Source organism: Phyllobates terribilis, unplaced genomic scaffold (assembly GCF_046119375.1).
Source record: "Phyllobates terribilis strain yellow unplaced genomic scaffold, ASM4611937v1 Scaffold_5__5_contigs__length_657084704, whole genome shotgun sequence".
In the NCBI taxonomy this organism is placed as follows: Eukaryota; Metazoa; Chordata; class Amphibia; order Anura; family Dendrobatidae; genus Phyllobates; species Phyllobates terribilis.
Genome location: NW_027362765.1, coordinates 454,675,279 through 454,698,433, shown reverse-complemented (window position 1 = coordinate 454,698,433; position 23,155 = coordinate 454,675,279). Strand labels below are relative to the sequence as shown.

General features: G+C 44.1%; 1 protein-coding gene across 1 annotated transcript in view; it reads right to left on the bottom strand.

Moving 5' to 3' along the window:
- The window catches only part of LOC141271632 (uncharacterized), a 66,330-nt gene that overhangs the window by 28,149 nt on the left and 15,026 nt on the right, over window positions 1–23,155 (bottom strand). Inside the window, exon 5 of the mRNA XM_073681675.1 lies at window positions 5,039–5,113. Within this exon, the coding sequence (XP_073537776.1) occupies window positions 5,039–5,113 (75 nt within the window). The remainder of the gene's footprint in view (window positions 1–5,038; window positions 5,114–23,155) is intronic.

Below are 23,155 nucleotides of genomic sequence, written 5' to 3'. Positions count from 1 at the left end.
TGTATTTTCATGACTATGAAAATTGTACATTCACACTGAAGGCATCAAAGCTATGAATTAACACATGTGGAATTATATCCTTAACAAAAAAGTGCGAAACAACTGAAAATATGTCTTATATTCTAGGTTCTTCAAAGTAGCCACCTTTTGCTTTGATGACTGCTTTGCACACTCTTGGCATTCTCTTGATGAGCTTCAAGAGGTAGTCACCGGAAATGGCCTTCCAACAATCTTGAAGGAGTTCCCAGAGATGCTTAGCACTTGTTGGCCCTTTTGCCTTCACTCTGGGGTCCAGCTCACCCCAAACCATCTCGATTGGGTTCAGGTCTGGTGACTGTGGAGGCCAGGTCATCTGGTGTAGCACCCCATCACTCTCCTTCTTGGTCCCATAGCCCTTACACAGCCTGGAGGTGTGTTTGGGGTCATTGTCCTGTTGAAAATAAATGATGGTCCAACTAAACGCAATAGCATGCCGCTGCAAGATGCTGTGGTAGCCATGCTGGTTCAGTATGCCTTCAATTTTGAATAAATCCCCAACAGCTTCACCAGCAAAGCACCCCCACACCATCACACCTCCTCCTCCATGCTTTACGGTGGGAACTAGGAATGTAGAGTCCATCCGTTCACCTTTTCTGCTTCGCACAAAGACACGGAGGTTGGAACCAAAGATCGCAAATTTGGACTCATCAGACCAAAGCACAGATTTCCACTGGTCTTATGTCCATTCCTTGTGTTCTTTAGCCCAAACAAGTCTCTTCTGCTTGTTGCCTGTCCTTAGCAGTGGTTTCCTAGCAGCTATTTTACCATGAAGGACTGCTGCACATAGTCTCCTCTTAACAGTTGTTGAAGAGATGTGTCTGCTGCTAGAACTCTGTGTGGCATTGACCTGGTCTCTAGTCTGAGCTGCTGTTAACCTGCGATTTCTGTGGCTGGTGACTCGGATAAACTTATCCTCAGAAGCAGAGGTGACTCTTGGTCTTCCTTTCCTGGGGCGGTCCTCATGTGAGCCAGTTTCTTTGTAGCGCTTGATGGTTTTTGCAACTGCACTTGGGGACACTTTCAAAGTTTTCCCAATTTTTCGCACTGACTGACCTTCATTTCTTAAAGTAATGATGGCCACTCGTTTTTCTTTACTTAGCTGATTTTTTCTTGCCATAATACAAATTCTAACAGTCTATTCAGTAGGACTATCAGCTGTGTATCCACCTGACTTCTGCACAACACAACTGATGGTCCTAACCCCATTTATAAGGCAAGACATCCCACTTATTAAACCTGACAGGGCACACCTGTGAAGTGAAAACCATTTCCGGTGACTACCTCTTGAAGCTCATCAAGAGAATGCCAAGAGTGTGCAAAGCAGTCATCAAAGCAAAAGGTGGCTACTTTGAAGAACCTAGAATATAAGACATATTTTCAGTTGTTTCACACTTTTTTGTTAAGCATGTAATTCCACATGTGTTAATTCACAGTGTTGATGCCTTCAGTGTGAATGTACAATTTTCATAGTCATGAAAATACAGAAAAATCTTTAAATGAGAAGGTGTGTCCAAACTTTTGGTCTGTACTGTATATATGTACTTACAATGGGTACAGAAAGTATTCAGACCCTTTTGAACTTTTCACTCTTTGTTTCATTGCAGCCATTTGGTAAATTCTAAAAAGTTCATTTTTTTCTCATTAAAGTACACTCTGCACCCCATCTTGACTGAAAAAAAACAGAAATGTAGAATTTTTGCAAATTTACTAAAAAAGAAAAACTGAAATATCACATGGTCATAATTATTCAGACCCTTTGCTCAGTATTGATTAGAAGCACCCTTTTGAGCTAGTGCAGCCATGAGTCTTCTTGGGAATGATGCAACAAGTTTTTCACACCTGGATTTGGGGATCCTTTGTCACTCTTCCTTGCAGATCCTCTCCAGTTCCGTCAGGTTGGATGGTGAACGTTGGTGGACAGCCATTTTCAGGCCTCTCCAGAGATGCTCAATTGGGTTTAGGTGAGGGCTCTGGCTGGGCCAGTCAAGAATGGTCCCAGAGCTTTTCTGAAGCCACTCCTTTGTTATTTTAGCTGTGTGCTTAGGGTCATTGCCTTGTTGGAAGGTGAACCTTCGGCCAAGTCTGAGGTCCAGAGCACTCTGGAAGAGGTTTTCATCCAGGATATCTCTGTGCTTCTGCGTGCACGGACAATGAGGACAATACAGATAAGTTTAAGAGATTCATTTTCAATTTTAAGTTTGGTCCTATGGATAAAAAAATTAGATCAGCAATTCTGAAAAACTGGCATCTTGTCACTGCAGACAGGGATTTCCAGGTGGGAGTGGGAAACCCATTGATTACTTACCGCCGGGGACCAAATTTGAAAAACAAGCTTGTAAAGAATCGCATAGAGGGTAACTCAGCGAGGAATTGGTTAAATAAATCAGTAATCACGGGCAATCACAAATGTGGTACGTGTAATTTTTGCAGTTTTCATGAGAATGCCCGGCAAATAGAACTTGGAGGGGTACACCATGTGATCAGGGATCCGATTACATGTAGAACCAAATTCACGGTTTATGCAATTTTTTTCCCTTGTAGAAGGTTCTATATAGGCAAAACAATTAGACCCCTGTTCACACGGTTCAGAGAGCATTTCAATTCAATCCTTTCAGGGAAGGGCTCTAAAAGGTTAATAGAGCATATCCGCACTGAGCATAGGGGTAATCCTGAAGTCATGCGCTTCATAGGATTAGAAAAAGTGGAATTGCCACGCAAGGGAGGAAACCACAATAGGATCCTCTTACAGAGGGAGGCAAAATGGATCCTCCGAACTAATGCCCAGGGACCCCTCGGCTTAAACGACAAGCTAGACATGGCAGTATTTTTATGATGGTTCCATGAATATTTTGTATGCATTTTTTTTTAAAACAATTGTTTTTAATTTTGTATTTTTGTTGTAACATTTTGCATGGCTGTTTGGTCCAGGGGGTGTGGTCGGGAGTATTTTAACCCCTGCACACTCCCATGACCATATGCCTGGATCCGTGGAAGCGTGATAGACACGCAAAACGGCCGTCGTCCGCAAAAGGTGTCGCTTCCCTGCATTTTTAATGGAAATGGAATAAAAGAAGATTTTATTACATCGGCGTGCCACCTCGCTTTCTTCATGTATGAATTATCTCTGTGTTTGGCCGCATTCATGTTTCCTTCAATGGCAACTAGTCGTCCTGTCCCTGCAGCTGAAAAACACCCCCATAGCATGATGCTGCCACCACCATGTTTCACTGTTGGGATTGTTTTGGGCAGGTGATGAGCAGTGCCTGGTTTTCTCCACAAATACCGCTTAGAATTATCACCAAAAAGTTCTATCTTCGTCTCATCAGACCAGAGAATCTTATTTCTCATAGTCTGGGAGTCCTTCATGTGTTTTTCAGCAAACTCTATGCGGGCTTTCATATGTCTTGCACTGAGGAGAGGCTTCCGTCAGGCCACTCTGCTATAAAGGCCCAACTGGTGGAGGGCTGCAGTGATAGTTGACTTTGTGGAACTTTCTCCCATCTCCCTACTGCAGCTCTGGAGCTCAGCCACAGTGATCTTGGGGTTCTTCTTTACATCTCTCACCAAGGCTCTTCTCCCACGATTGCTCAGTTTGGCTGGACGGCCAGGTCTAGGAAGACTTCTGGTGGTCCCAAACTTCTTCCATTTAAGGATTATGGAGGCCACTGTGCTCTTAGGAACCTTGAGTAATACAGAAATTCTTTTGTAACCTTGGCCAGATCTGTGCCTTGCCACAATTCTGTCTCTGAGCTCCTTGGGCAGTTCCTTTGAGCTCATGATTCTCATTTGGTCTGACATGCACTGTGAGCTGTGAGGTCTTATATAGACAGATGTGAGCATTTCCAAATCAAGTCCTATCAGTTTAACACAGCTGGACTCCAATGAAGGAGTAGAACCATCTCAAGGAGGATCACAAGGAAATGAACAGCATGTGACTTAAATATGAGTGTCTGGGCAAAGGGTCTGATTTTCTTTTTTAATAAATTTGCAAAAATTTTTACATTTCTGTCTTTTTTTCAGTCAAGATGGGGTGCAGAGTGTACTTTAATGAGAAAAAAAATGAACTTTTTAGAATTTACCAAATGGCTGCAATGAAACAAAGAGTGAAAAGTTCAAAGGGGTCTGAATACTTTCCATACCCACTGTATATATATGTTTTTTAACTGAGATAATTAAAAGTTATATTTTATCAATCTGATTTGCTGCTAGAGCTTCGTCCCTCATCTTAGCCCTGTCCTGGTATATATATCCCCCATCCTGGTATATATGTCCCCCGTTCGGCCGCTGTTTTTTATTGTATAGAAGAAAATAAACCATTATAATCACCAGGGGTGTACATAAATGTCATGGGGCCCAATATCAGAAGTATAGTGCACTCCCCATAAACCTTCTTATAGTATAATGCATCCCATAGTTCTCCGTATAGTATACGGCACACACGGCTCATAGTCATCCATGTAGTATAATGCACAGCCCATAATCCTCCATAAAATATCATGCACAACCCATAGTCCTCTATAAAGTATAATGCAGCCCCATAGTCATCCATGGTAGTATAATGCACCCCCACAGTCATATATAGTAGTATAATGCATCCCAGTCATCCTAAAGTACAATGTACCCCATAGTCAACCATAGTAGTATAATGCACCCATAGTCATCCATAGTAGTAAAATGCACCCCAGTCATCCTATAAAGTATAATGCACCCCCATAATCATCCTGTAAAGTATAATGCACCCCCATAGTCATCCATAGTAGTATAATGCACCCCTATAGTCATCCACAGTAGGTATGCTATAGAAAGTATACATACTTATAATTATAACTCGTGTCTTTCTAAAGGAGCCATATAAAAATGCTGGGTCGTGATCTATTTTTCCTGGTATCAATTTAAACAGTCAAATAAGTAGAATTCATCTAATTCATGTGTCATAGACAGATGTATAGTATGTGCAGAAAGGTGTTATATTATTTCTACCTGAAACAAAAACACTTACAAAGATATCTCTATTGCATCAAACTCTTTCTCCTCCTTTTCTATTCTGTTTTTCAGAATTTTCTTGATGTTTTTCCTGTTGTTGATGGAACATATATTATCATCTCATATGTAAATGTATAAATATCAGCAATTTGAAGAGCAGTAGTGAACACATTCCGCCCCTTGGCCTCCATCCCAAATCCTTTGCCAACATTTTCCATCTACAGGGTGTGCCAAGCACACCATTGTTTTTCTTATGAAATTCTCAATAAGTTTGATGTGTCACGTGACCCTCTTCCCATTGAAAAAAATAAAGTTGGATCCAAAATGGCTGACTTCAAAATGGCCACCATGGTCACCACCCATCTGGAAAAGTTTTCCCCTCCCATATACTAATGTGCCACAAACAGGAAGTTGATATCACCAACCATTCCCATTTAATTTAGGTGTATCCATATAAATGTCCCACCCTGTACATCACACAAATAATACAATTTTGCCTTCGTGGAGATATCACTAGAGGGCGCTCACTGTGTAGGGACAAGTAATTTAGCAGGCTGGTGGCATAAAAAGACCTCATGATTATTATATACTTTTGACGTACGTCTATCCCAGACTTATTTAATGCTTTAATAACTGAAAATTTCCATTTTGAGCGTTCATTTTTTACTCCCCTTCTTCCAAGAGCCATATCCTTTTATTTTTTGGTCTACATAATAATTTGAGAACACCATTTTTTGCAGATTGAAATCTAGTTTTGAATGACACCAATCACTTTACCATATAATGTACTGAAAAATGGGAAAAAAATTCCAAAAATGGTAAAATGGTGGAAAAGAATACAATTCATTACAGCATTTATTATTTGGTAAAAATGTCCTGGCAATATTATTCTTTAGGTCAGTTACAGTACGGTGATACCAAACTTATAAAGAGTTTTTTAGAATTCAGTGGTAAAAAATAAATAAAAAAAATTGGTTTGTGACACCATTTTCTGAGACTTGTAACTAGAGATGAGCGGTGTTCTACTCGAACTGTTCGCCAATCTAAAATTCGAGCTGTTTTGGGCGGTGTTCGAGCCGTTCGGCGAACACGAACAATTTGAGAAAAATTCGGCTGTTCGAGGTTATGTTCGATAACTGTTCGTGCACCAAAATCATAACTGGATTTTTTCTCAGTAATGATGAAAATTAATGTTAATACGCAGTTTGAGTGTACAGCGGGGTGGGGGGAGGGGCAGGGGATGGATCTCTGCAGGAACAATGAAGATCTCCATTTTTTTTTCTCTTTCCCGCATTTACAGTGGGGAGGTGCAATCTGTCAGCCTATCAGCAGCGCACACACGGAGCGAAGTGCTTTTTTTCACACAAGCAAGGGCATGTGTCATTGGCAGTGTATGTCACATGTCCTTGCCCTATAAGACCAAGCCATTTTCCCCGTCGCCACCATTTTCTCACTGCTGCAGCTGCGTGTTAGACGGCACCGCTGTTGCTGTGTGCGCTATACCTTGTTAATTTCAAGCCAATTTTCGCACAAATATACAGATAGCTTGGGAGTAGGGAATAGTTGTGATTGCAGTCCTTTTAAGGACTAGGTTACAGCATTTCCTACGACTTTTATCAGGCAGGTCTGTGCTCTTAAATAGATAGGTTGTGGGAGTAAAGACTAATTGTAATTGGAGTCCTTTTCAGGACTAGGTTACATCAGTTCCTATCAGTTTTTGCCAGGCAGGTCTGTGCCAGTGTTGTGCAAGTTTTTTTCACAGCATTTGGCTGAATCTAGCAAAGCTAATCCTTTTTGGCCTATTGCAGAGTGTGTTAGTCAGTGGAGTAGCCTATCTGTGTTGCAAGATATACCACCTGTGTATAGAATACCAATTTTTTTACTGCACCTAGTGAAGTAAAATCTTTTGGGCATAGCATCATTCTATTAGTCCATCTATACTGACCTCCATCAGGTTGCAAACTGAATCTAATTTTTTTCTGCATCTAGCTCTGAAAAAATATTGGGCTTCTAGCTGTGTGTGGGTCTTGTTCTATTAATCCATCTATACTGACCTCCATCAGGTTGAAAAATGAATATAATTTTTTTCTGCATCTAGCTCTGAAAAAATATTGGGCTTCTAGCTGTGTGTGGGTCTTGTTCTATTAATCCATCTATACTGACCTCCATCAGGTTGCAAACTGAATATAATTTTTTTCTGCATCTACCTCTGAAAAAATATTGGGCTTCTAGCTGTGTGTGGGTCTTGTTCTATTAATCCATCTATACTGACCTCCATCAGGTTGCAAACTGAATATAATTTTTTTCTGCATCTAGCTCTGAAAAAATATTTGGCCTTCTAGCAGTGTGTGGGACTTGTTCTATTAGTCCACCTATACTGACCTCCATCAGGTTGCAAACTGAATATATTTTTTTCTGCATCTACCTCTGAAAAAATATTGGGCTTCTAGCTGTGTGTGGGACTTGTTGTATTAGTCCATCTATACTGACCTCCATCAGGTTGCAAACTGAATATATTTTTTTCTGCATCTACCTCTGAAAAAATATTGGGCTTCTAGCTGTGTGTGGGTCTTGTTCTATTAATCCATCTATACTGACCTCCATCAGGTTGCAAACTGAATATAATTTTTTTCTGCATCTAGCTCTGAAAAAATATTGGGCTTCTAGCTGTGTGTGGGTCTTGTTCTATTAATCCACCTATACTGACCTCCATCAGGTTGCAAACTGAATATATTTTTTTCTGCATCTACCTCTGAAAAAATATTGGGCTTCTAGCTGTGTGTGGGACTTGTTGTATTAGTCCATCTATACTGACCTCCATCAGGTTGCAAACTGAATATATTTTTTTCTGCATCTACCTCTGAAAAAATATTGGGCTTCTAGCTGTGTGTGGGTCTTGTTCTATTAATCCATCTATACTGACCTCCATCAGGTTGCAAACTGAATATAATTTTTTTCTGCATCTAGCTCTGAAAAAATATTTGGCCTTCTAGTAGTGTGTCGGACTTTCTCTATTAGTCCATCTATACTGACATCCATCAGGTTGCAAATTAAAAATAATTTTTATCTGCATCTACAGTACCTCTGAAAAAATATTTGGGCTTCTAGCTGTGTGTGGGACTTGTTGTATTAGTCCATCTATACCGACCTCCATCAGGTTGCAAACTGAATATATTTTTTTCTGCATCTACCTCTGAAAAAATATTGGGCTTCTAGCTGTGTGTGGGACTTGTTGTATTAGTCCATCTATACTGACCTCCATCAGGTTGCAAACTGAATATAATTTTTTTCTGCATCTAGCTCTGAAAAAATATTGGGCTTCTAGCTGTGTGTGGGTCTTGTTCTATTAATCCATCTATACTGACCTCCATCAGGTTGCAAACTGAATATAATTTTTTTCTGCATCTAGCTCTGAAAAAAATATTTGGCCTTCTAGCAGTGTGTGGGACTTGTTGTATTAGTCCATCTATACTGACCTCCATCAGGTTGCAAATTGAATATAATTTTTTTCTGCATCTAACCCAGCCAATAGTTTTGGCCTAATACCACAGTTTGGCCACTCAGCTCTGCTCGGTTACCATCCATTGTTTTTTTGTGCAAACAACTCCAGAGTTGTGAATTAGTTAACCACCAAAATGAGTGGAAAAAGGCCTGCTGCTGGTGGAAAGGGGAATAGGCGTGTTGGGAAGGGGAAAAAAGGTTGTGTCCGTGGGGTAGGTGTTAAAGCAACAGTAACATCTGCAGAAGAAAGACCATCTTCCAGCCAAACTAAAATGTCTACTTCTTTTAGCGGACAATGTGATAAGATCCCTTTCTTACGGCCACGCCAATCGCTACAAATTCCAGATGAGGCACAAAAACAGCAGGTGCTTCAACGGATATCAAGTGCTCCTTTAAGTGGGCTCTCCTCCACATCAACTTCAACATCACAAATACTCCAGTCCTCAAAGGTGTCACCCAAATCGCACTTGCTTCCTCACAGCTCCCAAATCTCCAGCTGCCCGTCTGAGTATGAGGTAGAACAGATGGTTGAGTCTGCAGAGCTGTTTACTCATACTATAGCCTGGGAATCAGAGGTCGACTCCAGCGCTTCTGTGAATCCAGACGAGGAAATGATCTGCACTGATGCCCAGAATCTTTATGAGTCGTATCCAGGACCAGACGCAGAAGGTTCTGACCATAATGTAGACCCTCATTCCCAAACTGTAACTCCTGTTGGTGGAGACAATGAGGAAGACGATGATAAGACTCAAATACCTGATTGGAGCGACAACTTTAGTTTTTTGTCAGGGCAGGAACAGGTTGGCTCTGAGGACGACGGGTGTGATAACACACAGGGTGATGATGATGAGGTTGGAGATCCCACTTACTGTCAACCCACAGTCAGCCAAGAGATGAGGTCAGCAGAGGAGGTGGAGGAAGATGCTAGTGACGACGAGGTCAGGTTGCGCCTTCCTGGACAGAGACGTAGTACTGGAAGCACGTCAACAACTGCATCCTCAAACACAACTCTGCCTCTCACCACAAGTCGTGGTGGCTCTTCAGGTCGCATGGGTGCTAAGCCTTGCATAGCCTGAGCATTTTTCAGATCGATAAAGATGACCCAACTCGTGTTATCTGTAACATTTGTCAGCAAAAGCTAAGTAGAGGCCAAAAAATACATAGTTTGAGTACTTCATGCATGAACCGGCACATGGACATGAAGCATAAGTTACAGTGGGAAGCTCAGTGTGCTACAATGCGGTCTAGCCGGCCGGGCCAACCACCGTCTGCCATATCTTGTGCATCCGCGGCCTCTTCATCCTCTGTGACTGGGGGGACAGCAGTCACACCTGTTTTGGGGCGCAGACCTGCCACCTCTTTACCCGCAACAGCCAGCATGATTGGCAGGTCATCATTTTCTTTGGAGGTGGGAACACCAGCTGGTGTTGAGCGCTGTCCGACATCGATAGCACCACCTTTGGATCAAGGCAACCTAACATGTCCGCCTGCATCTTCCTCACAGACCGGCAGTTTGCCAGGGACACCCTTATCAACCCCGTCTAAGCACAATAGCCAGCCCTCGGTCCCTCAGATGTGGACAAGTAAAAGACCATTTCCTCCTAGCCATGAGAAAGCTAAGAGGTTGAATTTCACCATCTGCAAGCTCTTGGCTACAGAAATGCTGCCTTTCCGCCTGGTGGACACAGAGGATTTTCGAGACCTTATGTCCGTCGCAGTGCCCCAGTACCAGATGCCCAGTCGGCACTACTTCTCAAAGAAAGGTGTGCCTGCGCTCCACCAGCATGTCGCACACAACATCACCGCTTCTTTGAGAAACTCTGTGTGTGACAGGGTGATTTCACCACAGACACTTGGACGAGTAGGCATGGACAGGGGCGTTACATGTCGCTGACTGGGCACTGGGTAACTATGGTGACAGCAGGACAAGGGGCTGCTGTCCAAGTCTTGCCGTCCCCACGAGTTGTGCGTCAATCCTCTTTATGTCAAAGTTCCTCCACTGCTTCTGCCTCCTCAACCTCCTCTCGGTCTTCCACCTGCACCCAAAGCCTGTCTGGTCATGCCACAAGCTTTCTAACTGTGCAGAAGGGATCCTGCACACCTCCTTACTATGCTGGCAGTAGGGCTCAACGTCATCAGGCGGTTTTTACATTGAAATGTCTGGGAAATGTGAGTCACACAGCTGAGGAGTTGTGGTCAGCTCTGGAGAACCAATTTCATGAATGGTTGTCTCCACTGGACCTGAAACCAGGGAAGGCCGTGTGCGACAATGCTGCAAACCTGGGTGCGGCCCTTCGCCGGGGCAATGTCACACACGTGCCTTGTATGGCTCACGTGTTGAACCTGGTTGTCCAGCAATTTTTAGCCCACTATCCCAGACTAGATGGCCTTCTGCAGAGGGCACGGTCGCTGTGTGCTCACTTCCGCCGTTCGCATCCCGCAGCTCAGCGACTTACATCTCTACAGAAGTCGTTGGGCCTGCCACTTCACCGGCTAAAATGCGATGTGCCTACCCGGTGGAATTCAACTCTGCACATGTTGCAGCGACTGTGGCAGCACCGACAAGCCCTGGAGCAATACGTTCTGACGTATAGCCTGGGCCAACGAGATTCAGAGGTGGGGCAAATCACGCTGGAGGAGTGGTCTCAGAGCAGGGACCTATGCACCCTTCTGCACAGTTTTGAAATGGCGACGAAGATGTTTAGTGCTGACGATGCCATTATCAGCATGACTATTCCGGTGATTTACATGCTGGAGCACATGTTAAACAGAATTCGGAGTCAGGTGGTGGCACAAGAGGAGGTGGAGAAAGTAGAGGAGGAGGAGTTGTATGCGGAAGGGCTAACATCTGCAAGGTCCAGACGGTCGGCAGCACCAAGGCGGCAGGCATGTGAGGGTGGGGGAGATGGTTTTACCAGGGCGCATGGTAGCAGCCAAACTAGTGAGGAAGGTGCAGGAGCCCAGGAAGAAGTGGAGGACGAACTGATGGAAGACTCATCAGATGAGGGAGACCTTGATCACATTTCTGTTGTGCGAGGTTGGGGGGAGAGGACAGAGGAAGGAAGCATGATTGTTACCTCGCCACCAACACAACAGGGACTTGGTGCTCCTGGATGCGCAACACACATGAGTGCCTTCTTGCTGCACTACCTGCAACATGACCCTCGAATTGTGAGAATTAGAAATAATCCTGACTACTGGGTTGCCACACTGTTAGATCCCCGGTACAAAAGTAAATTTGCAGAAATTATTCCTGCCATAGAAAGGGATGCACGCATGCAGGAGTATCAGCAGAGACTGTTGCAGAATCTTACATGTGCTTTTCCACAAAATACCAGTGGTGCACGTAGTGAATCTCACAGTTCCAACTTGCCAACCGTGGGACCGTCAAGTGTTCAGCACTCAAACCGTAACAGAACCACAGTATCTGCTGGTAACATCAATTTTGCGGAATCATTTCACCACTTTTTTAGCCCATCCTTTGCAAGGCCACAGGAGACAAGAAGTCTGACACATAGTCAACGCCTAGAGACGATGGTACAGGAGTATCTCCAAGTAAACATTGAAGCTACGACTGTGTCACTGGACCCTTGCTCTTTTTGGGCTTCCAATCTGGATAAATGGCCGGAGCTAGCCACTTACGCCTTGGAGATCTTGTCATGCCCCGCAGCCAGCGTTCTGTCTGAACGTGTGTTCAGCGCTGCTGGTGGTGTGCTGACAGATAAGCGCACGCGGCTCTCCACTGATAATGTAGACAGACTCACGTTCATAAAGATGAACAAATCATGGATCCGAAACGACTTTTCTACCCCTGTGTCATCCTGGGGAGAGTAAAAGCTTGATGATTGGTTAAAATCACCCTACCAACCGTTTTAAGCTTTCAAATTACTAATCATGTTTATCTGTATCTTGACTGGAAAATAATTTGGGCTTTGTAGCAGTGTGCAGCACTGATCCTATTAGGCCATCTATACTAAAGCTTCACCAGATTTAAAATTAAAAATAATTTTTAGCTGCATCTAGCCCGGAAAATAATTTTGGGGCTCCGAGATGCGCAAGACACATAAGTGCCTTCTTGCTGCACTACCTGCAGCATGACCCTCATATTGTCAGAATTCGAAGTAATCATGACTACTGGGTTGCCACACTCTTAGATCCCCCAAACTTTTCGATCAACCTTTTCATTTTAATAAAGACCAAAAAAATGGTCATTTTTGAAATTATAAGCATTAGCAGGTTGTTAGAAACTGAAATCAAACAGTTTTCAACTCAAAACTTTATTCTAGGTGATGTTACATTTTCACATAGGACCCCTTGTTCGAAAGGAGCTTCTGAACTCTCTCGTCCATTGAATTTGTCAGGTTTTGGATGGTTTCTGCTTCAATTGTTTTGCATGAGGACAGAATACCCTCCCAGAGCTGTTGCTTAGATGTGAACTGCCTCCCGCCATCATAGACACTCCTTTTAATGATGCTCCAAAGGTTCTGAATGGGGTAGAGGTCAGGGGAGCATGGGGTCACACCATAAGTTTGTCCCCTTTTATGCCCATATCAGCCAGAGATGCAGATGTTTTATGTGCAGCATGAGATGGTGCATTATCATGCAGAAAAATTATCTTGCTGTGAAATACACGGTTCTTCTTCTTGAACCATGGCAGGAAGTGCTGTTTGAGAAAATCCACATACATTATGGAGTTCATCTTTAGCGCCTTCAGGGATCCTAAAGGGGCCGACAATCTCTCTCCCCATGATTCCAGCCCAAAATATTACTCCACCTCCTCCTTGTTGGCGCTGTAGCCGTGTTTGCGTGGGGTGTCCATCAACCAGCCATCCTCCACTCCATCCATCTGGACCATCGAGCGCTGCATGGCACTCATCCGTGAACAAAACTGTTTTGAAATCAGTCTTCATGTAATGTTTGGCCCACTGGAGCCGTTTCTGCTTGTGTGAAGTGGATAGAGGAGGTCGACAGGATGGCGTATGCACAGCTGCAAACCTCTGAAGGACCCTGCATCTTGTTCGGGGGACGTTGGAGGCACAAGCAGCTTCAAAAACTTGTCTGCTGCTATGACAAGGCTTTTTTGCCGCTGCTCTTTCAACCTGACGTAATTGCCTGTAGGAAAGAGTCCTCAATTTGCCCTTATCAGCACGCACACGTGTGTACTGTGAATCAGCTACATACTTCTTGATTGCCAAGACACTTCATCCTGATCATCGCACAATGTTGATTGTAGTCATGCCTTGACCTAAACACTCCACAATTTGTTGCTTCTCAGCAGCCGACACATCCTTTTTCTTTCCCATTTTGGCAGAAAATGTAGGCTGCTTAATAATGTGAGAGAGCCTTCTTAAGTAGTCTTGCCTTTCATTGGACACACCTGCCAAACTAATTAGCACAGGTGTCTGCAATTGCTTACAGTGATATAAAGAGCCCTGACACACATCACCATCAATGAGTTTAACTGACAAACAAACAAATTCTTCCCTTATCACTCCTAAACACTTTTTGCATAATAATTTGGAACGCAGTGTACATGTGCTTTTCCACAAAACACCAGCGGTTCACGTAGTGAATCTTACAGTTCTAACTTGCCAACCGTGGTCTGTATGGAGTTGTTCAATAAAGGGCCCAAAATTAAGATAACATAGATGGGAGAGGTCTCTATGAATAGGAATTCCTAAGTATTTGATACCCTGTGAGGGACAGGCAAAGGGAAAGTTGGACTGGATGGAATCCTATATGGATTTGGGGAGGGAGACATCGAGGGCCTCAGACTTCGCTGCATTGATTTTAAAATTTGACCATGTAACAAAGTGATCTATTTCAGCCATAACAGCAGGGATGGATATATGTGATTGAGTGATATATACTAGGACATCATCAGCAAATAGAGAGCACTTGTACTCGGTGCCTCCCACCTCAATCCACCTAATATTGGGGTTATGGCGAATTGATGAGAGCAGGTGCTCCGTCACTAGGATGTATAAGAGAGGGGACAGAGGACATCCCTGCCTTGTCCCATTGGTGATTGTGAAAGGTGATGAAAATGTTCTGACGCACCCCCTGGGCCTTGGGACACCCGGAGCCGGACCCTTTTTGGTGGATGCTGGTGGTTGTAGTCTTCGTGGCGGCGACCCGGTTCCGTGGCTCAGGGCGGTCAAACCAGTGGCGGAACTATTTATGTGGTTTTGATGTTTAAATGTCCGACTACGCCACCCGTGGATTGCGGTCAGAGTGAACCGCTGCTACAGGGCAGACCGCTGAGGCTGGTGTTGTGGGTGCAGCAGAGCGTAGCATAACTCCCCATGGGAGGAGTATAGCCTCAGGGCAGTGTATGCGGAGGATGGGGGTGATGGTGCAGGGCAGCAGCAGTAACGACACGGAGTCAGTGATGCAGTCCAGGGCCTTTACTCACAGTTCTTATTATCCAGACCACGTCTGCAGGTAACGGCTGCCCACGTCGTACTGTGCTCACCAGGTGAGGGGCTCAGACAACTCCCAGATAACTTTGGAGCACTTCACAGGACCCCCTTTGTGTGTCCTTTGTCTGGCCTTTCTTACCAACACTTCTGTCCGGCTGCCTCGGGCCTCCTCTTGGTAAACTTGGCGCCAGTTTCCCTGACCCTATGTGGTGCCTTCCTAGCGGGTGTAGCGAGGGGCTGCGCCACATAAAATGTCAGAGCCTCCGGTTTCTAGCTGAGGGTCGTTTCCTGCCTCCACTAGTTCGGGGACCGGTCTCCCCCTTTGGCCTGACCCCTCCACGCAGGTGGATTCGGGTGTGCGGTGGCGACTCGCCCGTCCGCACCCCTGGGATCCCTTCATTCCTCGTTCCTGGAGCCTTCTCCGCTCCTCTTCCTTCCTTCTCCCTCTTCCAGGCCTGGGCCTCTGTTACTAGGCCCGCCTCCGGAGCAGAGCTCATGCAGAGCCCCTGCTCCCTGCCACTTCTGCTCAGACTTCTCTGCACTGAACTAAGATGGTGCCCACCTTTTATACTCCCTTCTCAATGCACCCAGGAACTGCTTCCTCCCTGCTCCTGCACTACAGGGTTCCCCTTCCTCAGTGTTCCCTCCCCCCACTCCAGCCAGGGACAGGGACTGTCGTGCCCATCTCAGGGGCATATTGGTCGCCCTGCCCCACGGCAATGTGGTGTAATGCATGCAGGTGTCGGGTCCTGATCCACACTCCATCCTTACCTGAGAGTGAGATATCACACATCTGGGTGAGGTGCAATACGTCTGTAGCAACCGAGCCCTCAGGGTGCTACAGTTCCATTTATCTTCAGCCTAGGTGACGTATTGCGATACAGGGCCGTGATTTTGGCTATAAAAGGGTCCCCTAGACCCCTACCCCAAGCTTTTTAAGAGAATCATATATGGCGTGCCAGGAGACTCTATGGAATGCTTTCTCAGCATCCAACGAGAGTATCTAATTACAAATTTTTAACTGCATCTAGCCCAGGAAATACTTTGTGCCTAGTAGCAGTGTCTGCTAGTCAGCGGATTATCCCGGCTGTTAAGCAAGCTACACCACCTGTAGTTTGGACACTTACTTTTTTCAAAGGAAATGATTCGGGACCATGGGATACTTAGTGAAGAGCATCAGGAGGCACCCCAAGGCATAGGGGCTGGGACTGGCAGTAGGATGCCTTGCGGTGGACAGCCGAGCTCGATCCTTATAAAAGCTTTTTAACTGCAGCAGCTTTAGTGGACGCTACTGGAGCTGGAATTACGCGGCTGCTGGCATGAAACTTGCCCTCCAATAGATCCTTGTAAATGGATTTAAAGTGTATTCATTCAAATTAGAGAGACAATTTAAATTAAAAAGCTTAGAGCTGCCTCCACCACAGGGGGGCTCGCTCGACCCACCAGCGGACAGGCACCAGTATTGGGAGAGGGGGGCTGGCCGTCAGGGTTCACCGCGGCTCTGGCACAAACCCGGCGACACGGAGGTGGCACGGGCAGGAGCGGACTGGCCGTGTCGGCTTCTCACTTTTTGGATTTTAGAAGGGCATGACATGCCTATATCTGTGTCTCCCCCTCCTTTTACTCCTCCACCTCTTTTATTTTCGCATGACTATATGTACTTGTCACTTTTCCATGTGTTAGTTATGTCTTCTGAGCAGTTTGTCAGCTTTTGGACACCTTTGAAGGTGTTTTCTATGTGTTTCTATGTGTTTTTGTTTGCCTGCCATTGGTTTTAACGGTGTTCGAAGGTGTTCGACGAACAGTTCGGCGAACACACGGGTGTTCGACGAACCGAACCGAACTCGAACACTACGGGGGTGGCTCAACACTACTTGTAACTGTAGACCTGAGCTGTCTTTTTTATGGAGACCATTTTGGAGTTCATACGACATTTCAATTTCTTTTTAGTGCATTTTTTGTGGGTGGTACAGCAACCGGAAAAATAATATTCTTGTGTCTTAACTCTTTTCTTTTTGGTGTTTTATGTGTGGTTAGAATAATTTTATATCTTGATACATCAGACTTTTATGGACACTTGATATTAAATATGTTTTTGTTTTGTTTTTAAATATTAAAAGAGGGATAATTGAAACTTTAAACTTTTTTATATATATATTTTTAAAAAAGGGTCTCGGAAAATAACGACACAAGTAGAATTTTTTTTTCAAAATTTGCAAATTTATTTAATATGCAAATTGCCTCTTCAGAGAGAAAGAGGACTTGAACTCTATAGCGTCACCTATTGCAATTTCCCTAATCATACTGACCTGGAGAATCATATTGCCAGGTTATTTTTACCGTATTAACATTGTAAATAAAAATCCCCAAAAACCATTGTGGAATTTCCTTTTTCTTTCCCCGTAACTTTGGAATACTTGGGAATTTTTTTGCTCCGCTTTCTAATGTAACACATGATAAATTGAATAGTGCTATTCAAATATACAACTCATCCTGCAAAAAACAAGCCCTGATATGGCTATGTCAATGGAAAATTAAAAAAATGATGGCTCTTGGAAGGTGGAGGGAAAAAACAAAACGCAAAAATGGAAAATGACCATGTTGGTAAGGGGTTAAATAGGAAACAGCTGCAGGAGGAGCTCACCTAGGCTGCAGCTGTTATAGGCAGATGATGGCTGTGAAACACAGCAAGTATCTAACTGGTGCAGTTTCTGAGCAGCTCTATGCTCCTGATGCCACCACATGCCGCCGTCATCATCATTGGGTTAAAGCAACTTGCCAGCTCACAATAAAATAATCACAATACATGCATAATGCATATCTGAAATACCCGGTGACCTCCTTTTTAGTCTATCTGGCACTATTTCTTTGCTTTCTAGACCTACTCTTCATGTGTGATCGCCAGGATTCTCTATACACCGTGTTCTTGGGAAGTCTGAGACACTCCCCCTGCCCTGGGCTGGTCCATCTACGAGCAGAGGGGAGAGTCTCGCTCCACCATAGAGCAGTGTGCATAGTCACCTTTTGCTCGTAGAAGGACCAGCACAGAACAGGGGGAGGGTCTCAGACTTCCAGAGCACACTGTGCATAGAGGAGGCTGGCAGTAACTTATATACATATACAGAGGACTGTGAATCAGGACTAGAAACATAAAAATCATGTATTTGCTACTTTTATTGAGTTAGTGGGTTGCTTTAAAGGGGCTGTCCACTACTAGGACAACCCCTTCTCATTCCCTGTGTTTGGCCCCAATAAAATAAAAACACTTATACTCGCCCCCCATGCCGGCGCCGTTCCAGCGGTGTCAACACTCGCGTTCCCAGGGCTCACATCAGGTTGTTATGACACATGAGTTCGGCACCTAATCACTGCTCGCGTCACTGTCCCCGCTTTCGGACATATAAGTAATCAAAAGGAAGTGAAAGCTGCGGCTGCTCTCTCACTGCCGGCACCGGAGGTGAGTACAAGGCCACGGCCCCAATATCAGTATTTGGTCAGTAATTTTTCTCATGAGTGGGAGCCAAAACCAGGAGTGGGTAATAAATGGAGAACTGGTGACTTGTTTCTATTGTACCCTTTCTGTGATTGTTCCTCACCTGGTTTTGTCTCCCACTTCTGAGAAAAAATACTGACCAAATACTGACCGAATACTGATAGTGGGGCCGTAGCCCAAGTGTTTTTATTTTATCGGGGCTGAATATGGGGAATGAGAAGGGTTTATCCAAATAGTGGACAACTCCTTTAACTTCATTTTCTGATGATTTTCTAACCACATACCACTCAGTAAATGTCATAAAAATGAATCGCAAGAAACAATAGTCAAATTTTATTATATGTACCCTAACATGGCTCCTGTAGAAAGTAAAACTCATCATGCATAATACAAGGCTGCATAAAGCTACATTGAAGGAAACAATGTAAAAGTTATAACTGCTGAACATTGGGGATATAACTATATGTACTGGTCCTTAACCCCTTACTGCAAAAGTCTGTTTTCACATTCTTGATAAGGTGAAAATTCTCAATTCTGACAGTGCCACTTTATAATAACTGTGCAACGCTTCAACATATCCCAGTGATGATCAGAATGTTTTTTTAGTGACGCATTGTACTTTATGTTAGTGGTAAATTTAGGTTGATATGATTTCTGTTTATTTATGAAAATATTGAAAATGCTACAATCAATTTGAAAATTTCACAATTTTCAAACTTTGAATTGTTATGCCCATAAACCAGATAGTTAAGAACACAAAATTGTTAAGGGTAACAAAAGAAAATGGACCCAGAAATTTGTTGTGCAGTTTCTCCTAAGTACACCGATACCCTATATAGTATGTGGTGTGAAACTACACTGCCGAGCTCCAAAAGGAAGGAGCGACGTTTTGGAGCGCAGACTTTGATCGAATGGTTTGTGGGCAACATATTGCATTTGGGGAACCTTTGAGATGCCAAAACAATGGAAACTCCCCACAAGTGACCCCATTTTGGAAACAACACCCCTAAGGAATTTATTTAGGGACATAATTATAATAATAATGCTTGTTGTTTTACTTATGTATGAATTTCTGATTTTACATCAGGCTGTAAAAGGATGATATGTTAACACAGTAAAACAAAATTGTAAAAATTCATGGAGGTGTGGTACGCTTTCACGCAAACCTTAATGCAAATCCCAGGTTTCTCAGGGCAGGTTTCACTATGGTAAATTGTGTCCTTTCGTATTCCCCTTTTGGAACATACTCTGCACCTTTTCTGTGTTCTTCCCTTCCTTGCAGTTTGGGGAACCTCACTGGGAAAATGTAGCCCTGGTACAATACGGGCACCTTCAGTTTTAGGAGTGCTGGGACCCTCATCTTCCTCGCTGCCAAACATTAGGGCCTTGATAACCACCTCCTGGATCTGAAGGAAGCTCCCCGTATTGCCTGCACATTGAAACAGCACAAAACCATTGTACAGTGCCATCTGTACGATGTGCACGGACAGCTTTTTTTGTACCATACTTTTGTTTTTCGCATGGCATTGTATGGTTTCAGGACCTGATGTGAGAGATCTACATCCCCCATGAATTTATTATAATCCAGAATACAATCTGGATTTGGGTCTTCTGTTCTGGTACCTCAGAAAGGAACAGGAGCTTTTTTCATGATGTATTGTGGTCAAGATAAAGATCTTATCCTGATACGTGACCACCACTATGTTATCGCTGCATTGGGCCCTGCTCTCACTCTTTCTGAGCAGTTGCCTATTAGCGGCTTAGGGAGGTCTCTCTGAGTTTTGGCAGAGAGGGACTTAAAGGGAATCTGTCACCACTTTGGAGTTATCAGACCTCTACTATGGGCATACAGGGTATAGAAAAGTAAATCTATACTTACCTGTATGGCCCATAGTAGAGGACTGAATGCAGAGAAAGGTAGTTTTATCTTCTTGGTTTTTCACAGGCTTGATGTCCCCCGGATGCCAAGCTATCCTCGCCCATCTGCTTATTATTCCACCAAATCCCCGCCTATGTCCACGTTTACCATATTTCTCCCCCATCCCAGGGCCCTGTGACGTGCGCTTTTTTCCCTCACCTCCCGACACATGCGCAAAGCGCAGCTCACAGGGAGCGCCCTTTGTTTCCTCCCGGGCCCGTTTGGCTGAGCACAGTGCCACAGTGCTCTATTGCGCAGGCGCCGGGAAGTCCACAGTCCACAGTGACTTGGCAACTACTGTATCTGTGTAGTAGATATACGGTGTATCATGTGCAGACAGGTTTTATATCATCTGTACCTGGAGACAATGAGTCACACATTGGAGATAAGGAAATATCTCTATCATTGCAATCTATAAGGTTTGCTTATATTAGATCAGTAAATCTCTGCACTTACATAGTAGTGATCCTCTTCTTGATCAATTTTGTTTGTTTCTTTATCTTTTTTCTCTCAATGGTGTCATCACTATTGTACAAGGAAGATATATTAATTTATGTTAAATGGTCACAATCACAAACTCAATATTTCGAACCAATGTAAGAGGCTTTGTAATGCAGCTTATCAGAGAAATATGCTTCCTTCTCCATTTATGAGCCACTTCTACTCCCACCTGCGTCTTGAACTCACCATCCAAAAAAAGAATTAAAAAAAACAGTTTAAGGTGCCTTTGAGTGGTCCATGTTTTGAGTATGTGTGGTGTCCGTTTTCACACGTACCGGAGACACTGACACATGTACACCCATTCAAATGAATGGGTCTGTGCACATGTCAGTGTGTTTCCAAGGACCCTGAGTCTGTGGGCAAAACAAGCTGACATGTCCGTTTTTTTCTCACAGCACGGGCAGCAAAACGTCCTGCACACGTGCACAGTAATGACACACGGATGACATCTGTATGACACATACTGGCGCCTGAGAATCAATGTACAGTCAGCGCTGTTCCCAAGCGCCGAGTGCTGAACGCTGCCCTCATCATTGTCCCATGCTTGTGCTGTGATCAGCGCTAGAAAGGGACAGTGATGAGAGTAGTATTCTGCTACCCCTCTGTCCTGGTGTAAAAATGAGAATAAAATAAAAAATCTTTATACTCACCTGTTCTAAGCAGCCCCCGTTGTAATCCTCTGACCGCACACGCCAAGGAGCCGGGGAGAATGACTCTCTCCAGCGAGTAGGCCCCAGACCTTCGTTGAGCTCAGTGAGTGACAGGACACCGCTCGGTGAGCTCAGCGGAGGTCTGGGCCCGCTCAGCATTCAGCACCCGGCTTGGGAACAGCACTGCTGATTCCCAGGCACCGGTACGAGTGCTCCTGATGCGACACACGGGCTCCACACATGTGCCACACAGGTGCACAAAGAGACACTGACATGGGTATCTCCGGTACTGTTTTTTCCAGTATTGGAAATATCCGGACGTCTGAAACACGCCTAAAGTGAACCTGTCAGGTCCTATAACGCTATTATCTGCAGATATTTGGTCAATATGCAGGTTAATCACATTGTGAAAGTGCCCGGCCACTGTACTGAAAGTGCCGCACATGGGGAAATTAAGCTTATTTCTTCTTGGAGCCAATGGCTTGCAGTCATGCAGGCGTGCCCGGAGGAATTACAGTCACGGCTCACAGAACAGAGTGGTAACCATAATCACACCCCGCCACTGACTGACAGGTTGCTCAGAAGTGCATCAGTGCAGAGCCGGCTGTCAGTCAGTGCCGGGGTGTGGTTATAGCCGCTCTCACTGTGTACTGAGTGGTGACTGAAGCTGTGCCGGACACTCCTCTATGACTGAAAGCCGGAGGCTGACGGCAAGAATAAACTTTCTTTCATCCTTTTCATCCGGCTTTTTTTCAGCTGTCACCGATCTGATAATATTATATCCAAAGGATAAATCCCTTTAAATCAGGCTGCGCTGCTGAATACATTGATCTTCAACAACAGGAGCATAAGGTTTTTATCCACTTGATAATATTAGCACACGAGGCGGCACTAGACATGGAATAGTGCATTAGACTGAAATCGTCCCGCCCTCGGGGCACTTGCATCCTCAGTTACATATAATAATATATAATACTATATTTGCTGAAATAATATACGTACTTGGTGGCTGAGCGCCAGAAAATCCATTTATTTCTCTTCTGTTTTTCTGGACTGTAACAGAAAACAGTTTTCATCCATGAGGCCTCGTATCATGACTCATTCATTATATACTATATTACAATACATACAGGTGCTTCTCACAAAATTAGAATATCATCAAAAATTTTATATATTTCACTTCTTCAATACAAAAAGTGAAACTCATATATTATATAGCGTCATTACAAACAGAGCGATCTATTTCAAGTGTTTATTTCTGTTAATGTTGATGATTATGGCTTACAGCCAATGAAAACACAAAAGTCATTATCTCAGTAAATTAGAATAATTAACAAAAGACACCTACAAAGTCTTCCTAAGCGTTTAAAAAGGTACCTTAGTCTGTTTCAGTAGGCTTCACAATCATGGGGAAGACTGCTGACTTGACAGAAGTCCAGAAGGCAGTCATTGACACACTCCACAAGGAGGGTAAGCCACAAAAGGTCATTTCTAAAGAAGCTATACAGGCATATTAATGGAAAGTTGAGTGGAAGGAAAAAGTGTGGTAGAAAAAGGTGCACAAGCAACCGGGATAACCGCAGCCTTGAAAGGATTGTTAAGAAAAGGACATTCAAAAATTTGGGGGAGATTCACAAGGAGTGGACTG